Source organism: Octodon degus, unplaced genomic scaffold (assembly GCF_000260255.1).
Source record: "Octodon degus isolate 3935 unplaced genomic scaffold, OctDeg1.0 scaffold00045, whole genome shotgun sequence".
Lineage (NCBI taxonomy): Eukaryota > Metazoa > Chordata > Mammalia > Rodentia > Octodontidae > Octodon > Octodon degus.
In genome coordinates, this window is record NW_004524621.1 from 6,078,307 (window position 1) to 6,088,894 (window position 10,588).

Consider the following 10,588-nt stretch of genomic DNA (forward strand, 5'->3'; position numbering starts at 1 on the left):
CCTCCCTCCCTCCCTTCCTTCCTTCCTTTTTTGAGACAGGTTCTCATTCTATGACAGGCTGGCCTCAAGGTTATACTCCTGCCTCAGCCACTGAGTGCTAGTGTTACAAGGCATGTGGCACGGTGCCTGGCAACTTTTTTTTCAGTACCAGATATTGAACTTGGGACCTTGTACTTCCATGGCTGGTGCTTATGCCACTGAGATATCTCCCCAGCCCAACTTATAATTTTTGTACTGAGATAAAAATCCACCTTGCTCAGCAGTCATGCTCTGTCCCAGGAGTGGATTGCTTCCAGGTCAAAGGCCACACCTGCCCTACCTTCCCGGTGGTTGGCCACTGCCAGGAAGTGCTCCCCGTCCACCGTGAAGGCCTCCCAGTCCCGGGCGCTGTGGGTGGCAATCCTCTGGTAAGGAGTGAACTTCAGCTTTCTGTGGCTCCATTTATAAATGACCGAGAACTCCTGACCTTTTTCATTCGGTCCAAAGTTCGCCACAGCCAGGAAGATCTGCAAGAGAGAAACCAGGTCAGCATGGTTCTTCTGAGGGAGGCCAGGGGCCAGATGTTGAAGGTTTCTGAAGCTTGAGGCTGGCTCTCCAGATCTGGTAATTGCCCCCTTTCTTTAATGTATTATTTGTATTTCTATCAAAAGAACAAAAAATCCCAAATTCAGACATGGTCTACGCACAAACTTTTTCTCTGTGACTGGATGGACAGAAAACATGGCAATGCCCTGTCTTCTTTCTGTCAGGACATGGCCTACACATGGCAGGATGCCACGTGGCAGCCTGGGCTAATGGGGAAATGCACTAAAAGGAGCCCCCGTGCTGTGTGGCTCTGCTGGGCCCAGGAAGCACGTCGCCCAGTTGGTGCTCCGCGTGCATAGAGCCAGTTTGCAAAAGAACCTGGGTCTGTTCAGGTGAGGGCACAAAATATTTTCTCCCATGTTTTTCTGAACTTCCTAATTTTTCTTTGATGTGAATTTATCTACTTTGTAGTGAAAAATGAAAAATATCATCAACCAGAAAGAAAAATGGAGCTTGTTATTTATTTGCTACATGGGACTTGGAGGCAGTGGGGACAGTGGTAGAGGTGAGGGTGGGAAGGTGGTGCTTGTCTGGTTTGTCCCAAGTGAGGCCCAGGTGTCTTGGGACTCCCCTGTGAGCAAATGAGGATATGGAAGGCATCAGGGACACTACCTGCAAGACTATGGTTCGTAGTCCAGGAACTGGGAAGAGAAAACTCTTTCCTTCCACCATGGTGCTGACAACCTGTTATGGCCCCCAGGACCTGGCCTTCTCTGTTGGGAGGTCGAAAGTCTGCCTTGTGTATGGAGGGAGAAGCACATGTTTTCTCTGTTGACCATAGCAGGAGAGCAGGTTTTGGATTTGGTTCCCCAGGACCTACACAGGGGACAACAGCTCAGAAATGGTCCTGTCCTTTGTCTGTGGGAAGCCAAACAGACTTCTACACTGGACGAAGAGCCGTGGCCTCAGGCCTGTGACTGAGCCTTTCTCCATGAGAACTGGGCTTGTGAACCCTGAGAAAGGGCCACTGGGACCTGGAGGATCCCAAGGAGGAGCTTCCCCTGTGGGCACTGCAGCCTGCCCCATGTGGAAAGGCAGGGACATCACCAAGGGCAGACTTGCCTTTTTCCCAATGGTGAAGTGTCGCCAGGACTGTGCCTGGTGTGTGGCAATGTTCTGATAGGAGACGAACTTCCCATCCATCCACTTGTAGATGGCAGATGTGGCCTTCCGGTTGGCTGTGGCCATGAAGAGCCCCACTTTAGGGATGCCGAACACCTCGAGGCCAAGTGTCTCTGAGTTCGTGACCAGGCTCTGGTGCTCCTCCACATAGTCCAGCTTGACTTTGGCTTGAGATGGGAGATGGTGATTGGTTAGCAGCCCAAGGGTGGGAGCTGAGTGACACCCAGGGGCCTCAGTCACAGCTGACTCCAGGCCTTTGCCCTGGTTCTCTGTGAGAGATTGGCCTGCAGCTGCATCTCCTTTCAGGGACAGGATGACATCTCTGCACTGCACTACATGATTTTGAGGTTCACTGCTTCTTCTCCATGCATCTTGGGTGCAGCAGAAGAGGACAGGAGGAAACCTGCTGCTCCCCTCCCCTTCCCACAGAACCCATATGCTGCATCTGAGGGTGTGTGGCAGAAGCAGCGCTTCCAGATGTCTTTTATCTGTGGTCTCATGGGAGGGGTAAAGGACAGGACCTTCCAGGAGGGAAGCATCCCTGGGTACCCTTTACCATCAACTGTGAAGAGGAAGCTGGAGGTCCCCAGTCCTGCTGCTGACTGTGGGCCCTGGGTGACCTAGAATGTGCCACCAGATTAAATGCCCTGCCTTGTGGGGTGAGTGTTCAGCCTCAGCAATGTGACTCTGAGGACAGTTTGGGGCTAGGAATGCTGGGCCTACAGGGGACAGGGTCCTGGCTGCCTGGGTGGTCCTTGGTTCATAGAGGTCTTTCTTAGAAGTGTCTCAGCCTGGACAGCCCAGTGTGTGGCCATCTAGAGATGACCAAGGCCAGTTGCTCCTTCATAACCTCTTCTCCCAGTTGGGATGGGCCACAGCTCTCCTGCCTGCTCAGGGTAACACACACGTGGAGTGGTGCAGCCTCACCTGCCAACACCGAGACCCACTTGCTGCCCACGCACAGGTACAGTCCCCTCTGGGCGGCATCAAACCAGAACTGGGATTCTTCTGCCTTGGTACAGGGTGGCTGGGACCCCAAGGTCACCTTCAGGTCAGCTTCTGCAGGGAACCATGGCAGGGGTGTTGGCAGTGTAGGGTCCCAAAGGGAGGCCCCACCCCGCACTCTCCTTCACCTCTATGTGGCTGGAAGGAGCCTTATGTCTTAGGACCACCACCCTGCAGGGGGTCCTGGGGGTGAGGACACACACCCAGGCCACTGCATGGCATCTGCCAGCTCTGACTGCTGTCTACTCCAAAAGATGTGGCTTTCTGCTTTCGGCCTGTGCTCTCTGAATGTACTGCTGGTTCTGCCTTCATGTCTGTTTCTGACAGGCGTGAGGTAACTTAGCCTCACCTCTGCTTGGCTCTGCAGTATCTGGGCCTTGCCAGTTATGATTTTATGTTTTTGTTTGAGACAGTATCTCACTATGTAGTTCAGGCTGGCCTTGAACTCACTACATAGCCCAAAGATGGCCTCAAATTCATGACAAACCTGCCTCAGCCTCCTGAGTGCTAGGATTACTTGCATGCACCACCGGGCCAAGCCGCCAGTTGTAATTTTAATGAAGCGTCACCAACATCAGAATGACCCAAATACAAGCCAGAGACAGTGGGCCTCTAGGGACTCTGGGCTGTGTGAGGCACAGAAGGCAGATGTACACATGGAGGCCAGGTCCTGCCAGGCTGGGCCAAGGCTTCTGTGCAGCCCAAGGGAGGCTGCTGGAGCTCTGGAGAAGGGTGCAAGGACCATGTGCCATCTGCAGGGTCAGCCAGGGCCCTGTGCAAGTAGGGGCCCTCGGAAGGAAGGGTAATGATGCTGGCCTGTCCAGTGGCAACTGTCCTTCTACCACCACCAGGAGTTCAAAGAAAGGTTGAGCAGGAGCCACTGGTGTCTGCTGCAGGAAAGGACTTCAGCTTTGCCTACTAACCATATGGATATTTCAGCACCTCATTATTGTCCGGCTTCCCTGAGAACCCCTGGAGCGCCTGTGGGATGGACAGCTCAGCCAGTTGGGCGTTCCTGCTGGGGCACAGCCTTGGGGTGGCGTCCGAGCCTGGCAGCAGGGCCAGCTGCCTCACTAGGCCCTGTGGAGAGAGGGCAGCTTGCTCAGAGCCTGCACTGCTGTGAAAGTGAGGGGTGGTGGGCTTAGTCCCCCTGGACCCAGGGGTCTTGGAGCAGGCTTTAAAATGAACTGATTTACTTTATGTGTTTGTTATGAGTCTGTCTCAGGACTCAGGGACTTGCTCCAAGGGCTGGTGTTGGCTGGCATGTAGAAATTATAATTTGCCATGCCAGTGGTCACTGTGGAGACCTATTTTGGTCCATGACACTGACATCTCAGAGGGAAAGATAAACCATAGCCGAGGACATCTTGCTTGCTTTCTATTCTAGAGCTATGAACTTCCCACCTTAAAGATAATACAGTTAGCTTAATTGGCAAGATTTACTGCCTAAGAATGTCTTTGTTCTAACTTCTCAAGGTCCTGCTCAGTTTCCCAACTCTACCGGGTTCCCCTTTACTTTCCCTCATATCCCCTGAATTTGTTGGGAATCCAATAAATACGGGCATTCCAGGGAAATCTTTGTCTTAGCTCCAAAAGAGTTCTGACCTTCCTGGATCCTAAAGCTTCATATTGCTGACCTAATTTATTTAATCCCTCACCATCCACTCATCAAGGAAGTTTGGAAAGCCTGATCCACCCCCAACAGAGGGTAGCATAAGCGTGCTGGAGTTGGACCTTAGTAGAGTCAGGAGAGATGAATATGCACACTGGTGTCAGCGAGATGCTGGAAGGGCACTGTGCTCAGGTGGTTAAACCATGGGGGGATTTTCCCCGCAGACCAACTTAGAGTGACCAGGCTATACTGCTTTACCTGCCTGTCCACCTAGGCATCCACCCGTAATCCACGCATCTACCACTCCATCCACCTGTCTACCCACCCATCACGGACACCCTCCTGACTGCTCACCCATCTGACTGTCCACTCATCCAAAAATCTACGTATCTGTCTATGACTCCATCTAGTCACCCATCACCCACCTAGTGTCCGCCCACTGTCGCTCCATTTATCTATCCATCATCCATCTATCCATCCACTCATCTGTCCATGACTGAGCTTGATATCACACTCTCACAGAGTACCCTGTCATGGTTCCAGACCCTGAGGACCCAGGAGGAATCAGAACTCTAACCCTTACAGAATGAGGCACCTCCCCTGAGAGACACTGTGGGTAAGAGCAGGCTGTGCTGCTGAGAGCAGATGCAGAGAGTACTGGCAGGGGCCAAGGTGGGTGTGTTGGCAACATTTTTTTTTTTCCTTTGGTAATTTTGACACAAGGTCTTACTATGCTGTTCAGGCTGGTCTTGAACTCACTATATAGCTCAGACTGGCCTTGAATTTGAGGTGATCCTCCTGCCTCAGCCTCCCCAGTGCTGGGATTGCAGGTGGGTGCCATTATGCATGGCTATGTAGGCACCATCCTATCAGAGTAGCAGGGCAGGACTCCATGCAAACAGGAAGGAAAAGGCAAGCGCAAGGGCCCCGCAGTAGAGACCCACTGCACCTTCATGCTCTGGTTACCTTGGGAGCAGCTAGCCATCTATTTACCCACATATCATCAGGACAGGTTGTACTCACTGTGAACAAGCCCTTTGCTCTCCTCCGACTGCCAATGAAGAACCGCGCTCCTCGCACAGACAAGGTGGCTGGGAAGGGCACATCAGCCATTCTGAGAACACCAGGGGGCAGACTTAGGGCAAGGAAGAGTGAGGCTGTACCTCAGTTGTTTAACAAGTGAGCCACAACAAAGCACACATGGGCAGTGTGATCCATAGAAATTTATTCCCTCTTGGTCTTGAGCCCAGACGCTGAGATCAGGATGTTGTGGGTCACAAAGCCTCAGATGCTCCAGTGGGAGGCTGTCCTTGATTTCTCTGGCTTGTGGTGGCCCCAGTGTTTCTTGGTTTGTGGCCTCATCATCCCACCCTTCCTTCCTCCTCAAGTGGCCACCTCTCTGCCTCTGCCTCCCAAAAGGGCCCTTCTGGCTCCAGTCTGGCCTCATCCAATTGCTTAAAAGACTGTGGTCCAAGTAGGAGCACCTTCCCAGTCACAGGTAGATATGGGTCTGGGACCATGTCACCCAGGACAAGGGTCCTGTGCAGAAGCACAGGGCAAGGAGGTGGCTGCTACCTGCCTTGTCCTCAGCTGGGGAGGGGCAATGGCAGAAGCAGTGGGGAGGCACCTGCCTGAAACCCACGAAGCATTAGGAAGAGCAAGCAGAGGCTGAATCCTGGAGAGATAGGGCAGGAAGGCAGGTGCCCGGCAGAGGGGACAATGTGACCGGCCTCAGGGAGGAAAAGACCAGCCCTGGGCTACTGCAGACCCAAGAAGCAACCTGGCATGAAGTCCCTCTGGGGTTGAGCGCCTATCCCTTGGGGTGTGGAGAGTTCTGCTGTCAACGTAACAACCTGCAGGTGACTGTTGTGTAAGCATCCTGTCCTCACCTGGCCCCCGGTCCGCGCCCACGGTGGCCCTCTGGACAAGAGGGAATCTCCAGGCCACGACCTCCAGGCCAGGCTGCCCCAGTGAGACACAGCACTGCCATCTGCTTGGTACTTACATGTCCACCGGGAGGCCGCAGTCCGTGGTGAGGGAGAAGGAACCTTCAGACACGGCCAGCACCAGTGTGTGCCACTGGCTGTCCATGAGGCCCGGGCTGCGGAAGGACACTCGGGTCTGCCAGGCGCCGGCCGCATCCTCGCGGAGGAACAGGAAGTGTAGCTGGTTGGGTGAGTAGCGCAGGCCCAGCAGCAGTGCATCTCTGTCCTCTGCCACCACCGCCAGCAAATACTCGTTCTTCTGTGGAGAGCAGGGACAGCACTTTGAGGGGCCTGGCTTATGGGAGAAGCGGGACCTGGAGGGCGGGGCTGAGAGGCAAGGGGTAGGGCCAGTGGGACAGGTGGGCAAGACCTTGGCAGCATGGGCATGTGGGTGAGGGGGAGAAAGGTAAGCCACGAGATCACGGGCTGGTAGTGGTGCTTGTGGGAGGGACTTGTGAGGAAGAGGCTTATGGAAGGGCGGAGCTGGGCCAGAAGGGAGGGGCAGGGCGCTGGAGGGGAGGGAGGAAAGGCTGATTGATGGGTGAGGGGAGGGTGGAGAGAAGGGTAAGGCTGATCGGAAAAGGAAGGGAGGTGGTGAGGGTGGGGGTAAGGAAGAGGGGGCGGGGCTGCGGGCGGGAGGGTTGGGCAGGTGAGGGGCGGAGCCTATGAGGAGGGGCGGGGCTGATGACAGGTTCTGGGGGTGCTTTGGGCTAAGACCAAAGGCATCTCTGCCGGATTAAGATGGTTACTCCTGTTCCTCAACAGAAAACCCCGGAAGCACTGTAAAGTGGTATAGCTGCTGTGGAAAGCAATTCAGTGGTTCCTCCCCAAATTAAACGTGGGGACTTGGTGTAGCCAGACTGGTGGAGACAGGGGCTGAAAGGGGTATGAGAGTTCTTGTTTTTCGGGGCAGAGTTTCTGTGATGGAGATGACAACAATGTTTGCACTGAGGAAGGACTCAGGAATACTGAACTGTGCACAGAGAGGAGAAGTAGATATGACTGCAAGTCTTAGGTTATGGATATTTTACTATATTTTTATTATTTTTTTAAAGTGAGCACAGTGATGTCAAAACTCTGAGCTTACTTTTCTTCTCTTATTTTTTTGGTACAGGTTGTGGAACTCAGGCCTCATGCTTGCCAAGCCAGCTCTGTGCTGCTGAGCTTTATCCCTGGCCCTAAGCTTCCCTTTCTAATGTTGGATATTTGCCAGTGAAAGCTTGGTCACACCCAGCTGCAGTAGAGACTCCATGGATTCTCAGCCTAACACAGTGGAGGGTGAAGAAACAAAGCATGTGAAGCAGATAGGAAAGAGCTGAGCCTGTGCGCCTGAGCACGGCCGATTACAACGCCAGCAGGCCTGGGCCTGCGTGATGCTGTGCACTGACATTTGTGGCTGTGTTCTTAAGCACGGGAAGCTGCCTGTGCTTCTCAGATGTCACCACAATTCCAGTTCCACAGAGCCCACATGTCTAGGCTGTGTCACTTTAGGGATAGCCAAGACCTTCTGCCTCTAGGTACTAAACCACCTTGCCAGGAAAGAGAACTGCATCCTCCCTGCAACTACAGGATACAGAAGTGATGCTTGCAGGCTGACACAATAAGGAGAAGCTATGGGTAATGTCCAGGAGTGTTTCGGAGCAGGACAGTGGAGGTGGGGAATGGGGTACAGACAGTAGGGGACAGGGAAGCCCCACCAACCAGGTCTCTGTGTGTGTGTGGGCTGAGTGAAGATGCCCAGCCTTCCAAGGCAAAGCCCTGAGTCCTAGAAGTGACCCCAGGGAGTGAATCACTGTCTTTTGAGACTTCTCTGCTCCTAGAAATGTCCACAGCTGGGGAAGAGAGAAATGGCGCAGGCTGTGTTCCCATGAACATGAGAGGCAGAGAATCAGGTGAAGGGGAGTTTATTGAGGACTAGAGTGCTGATGGGTTGGGACCCGGAGTGAGTGACAGAGCAGAGAACATGGGAAGAAGGGACAGATGACAGAGGGAGGCAGGGCTCTTGAGAGGCAGGAGGGAGAGGTAAGGGCAGCACACTGGATACATGGGGGACCCTTGATGCCAGAGACAGGAGGTAGTCTGTTAATACAGGTCAGGACTAGGTGATGAGTGAGGGCCTTGAGCTTTGGGTGACCTGTGCCTTTTGGCTCTTGGGGAAGAGGCCAATCAGCAGCAGGACTTCTGGCTCAAGGAAAGGCTGCAGCAGGCTGCGCGGGGACAGGTAGGACGGCAGAGCAGGGACACACAAGACGTTGGGCGACAGCAGCTGGGCTGGCAGGAGGAGGCACAGCAGGAGGAGGCAGGCACACAGCAGGCAGGTTTGCATACAGGGCGGCAGAGCAGGGACACGGAGGAACAGGAGGGCATGCAGCAGACAGGCTTGCAGCAGACGGGCATGCAGCAGGACTGTTGGCAGGGGGAGCAGGAGCAGCAAGCTGGCTGGCAGCAGGAGGAGGAGGTGCCTGAGCAGATGGGTGTGCAGCAGATAGACGTGCAACAGGCTGGTGTGCAACAGGATGACTGGCAAGGAGAACAAGAGCAGCAAGCTGGCTGGCAGCTAGACTGTTGGCAGCAAGAGGAGGAAACATTGGAGCAGGCTGGTTTGCAGCAGACAGGTGTGCAGCAGGTGGGTGTGCAGCAGACAGGTGTGCAGCAGGTGGGTGTGCAGTGGACAGGTGTGCAGCAGGCTGGTGTGCAACAGACAGGCTTGCAGCAAACAGGTGTGCAGCAGGCAGGCACGCAGCAGGATGGCTGGCAGGAGGAGGAGGCACCAGAGCAGGCGGGTGTGCAGCAGACAGGCTTGCAGCAGACAGGTGTGCAGCAGGCAGGCACGCAGCAGGACGGCTGGCAGGAGGAGGAGCAGCAAGCCGGCTGGCAGCTGGACTGCTGGCAGCATGAGGGCGTGCAGGAGCTGGTGCAGCCTGACTGGCAGCATGGGGTGCAGATGAGGCTCAGGCAGGGAGCCGGGGCACAGCAGCTGGGCTGGCAGCAGCTGGGGGCACAGCAGGAGGGCTCGCAACAGCTCTCTGGGCAGTCATCCACCTGCCAGGGTTCGGTGTAAGTGCTGGAGCAGACGGACATGGTGGAGGCGGCCATGGTAGAGTCGGGCTGTGGGAGGGTGTGAGTGAGTGTGTGAATGTGTGAATGTGTGGATGTGTGAGGTGCTCAGGGCCCCCCGGCTTTTATATCAGGCCAGGCTGTGTGTTCTTCCTGAGGCTCCTGTGGCCTTCCCTTTCCTTACTGCTGTCCTTCTCCTTGTTCCTGTTCCTTTCCTTGTTGGTGTTTTGAGCTGAGTCCTGGTGCCCTTGCTCACTGTGGTTTATACAAAGCACCACTCAGCCTGTCAACTTCCTGGTGGTGGCCGAGGACTGGATGATGTCCTGATTTGTTCTTGGTCCTCCAGGCAGACATCTTGGGGATTGAGGACCTTGTCAGCCTACAGTTGCTGCCCAAGAGGTGAGGGGATGGAGCCCAGACTATGATAGCCACAGAGCTACTGTAGAACATGTGGGAGGTGACAAAGAAGCACCAAAGGGAATGGCAGGTCAGGAGATGCACCAGACCCAAGCACCATGGCAGAGGTGGCCCATAATGGAAGCTTGGAGAGATAGAGTCCCAGGAAGACAGACTCTCCAGACTCAGTGGCAAAAGGGGTGAGATGAAGGCTCCCCAGAGTCCAAGAGAAACATGGATCTCAGGACTGGAAATTTCAGCCACCTACTAGACATACTGATTGGAAACTGGTGCATCTGACAGCAAACATAAAACCCTGAAAGCTTCCCACAAAATGGAGATCTTGGGGGAATTTCCCAGGGGAATCCCAGGGAAAACAGAAGAGAAAAAGAACAAGAAAGATCACAAAAAAAAAAAAAAAAAAAAAAAAAAAAAAAAAAAAAAAAAAAAAGAAAGATCACAAAAGTCAGCCCAAGTCAGGAGAAGGCTCTCAGCTTCTTCAGGAGAAGCAAACACAGTTACTGACATTGAATTTCCAGGAACTGGTAATAGAGTAACCCCCCCCCCCCCAAGTCCACTCTTGGTGTGGTATCGCTCTTTTGCAGAGCTCTGTTTCTACCAATTCAGCCCCAGGAATTTTTTTTTTTTTTTTGCGGAACTGGGGATTGAACTCAGGCCCTTGCCCTTGCCATGGAAGTGCTTATTCCACTGAACCATCTCCCTGGACCCCAGCCCCAGGAATTCTACCCCTCTCTCACACAATCCCCTCATGTGAGAGAAACAAATCTCCGGTGTGACAGCCTGTGATCAGTCGTTCCTTGGCTGT

General features: G+C 54.0%; 2 protein-coding genes across 6 annotated transcripts in view; both read right to left on the reverse strand.

Annotated features, from left to right (window-relative positions):
* Positions 1–278, reverse strand: part of Tspear (thrombospondin type laminin G domain and EAR repeats) — a 6,391-nt gene extending 6,113 nt beyond the window's left edge. Inside the window, exon 1 of the mRNA XM_023716138.1 lies at positions 252–278. Within this exon, the coding sequence (XP_023571906.1) occupies positions 252–267 (16 nt within the window). The 5' untranslated portion in view covers positions 268–278. The remainder of the gene's footprint in view (positions 1–251) is intronic.
* Positions 279–8,475: 8,197 nt separating this feature from the next.
* On the reverse strand, positions 8,476–9,405 carry LOC105742253 (keratin-associated protein 10-11-like). Of its 5 annotated transcripts, XM_023716126.1 has the most exons (3): positions 9,274–9,405; positions 8,907–9,192; positions 8,476–8,795 (listed from the first exon to the last, which is right to left on the reverse strand). In XM_023716126.1, exons 1-3 carry the CDS (start codon positions 9,403–9,405, stop codon positions 8,476–8,478), a joined length of 738 nt encoding a protein of 245 aa, XP_023571894.1. The 5 variants fall into 5 exon arrangements, with proteins under 5 accessions (XP_023571894.1, XP_012370324.1, XP_023571893.1 ...); XM_012514870.1 differs by having other exon boundaries at positions 8,476–8,906; positions 9,081–9,405; XM_023716125.1 differs by having other exon boundaries at positions 8,476–8,887; positions 9,080–9,405.
* Between the last annotated feature and the right edge of the window lie 1,183 nt (positions 9,406–10,588).

What these genes read in the sequence shown, in the direction of transcription:
- LOC105742253 (XM_012514870.1), bottom strand. Translation starts at nt 9,405, where the DNA reads ATGGCCGCCTCCACCATGTCCGTCTGCTCCAGCACTTACACCGAACCC. An exon ending in CTGCACACCCGCCTGCTCTG is followed by an intron (nt 8,907 to 9,080) that starts GTGCCTCCTCCT and finishes GCTGCAAACCAG; the next exon opens with CCTGCTCCAATGTTTCCTCC.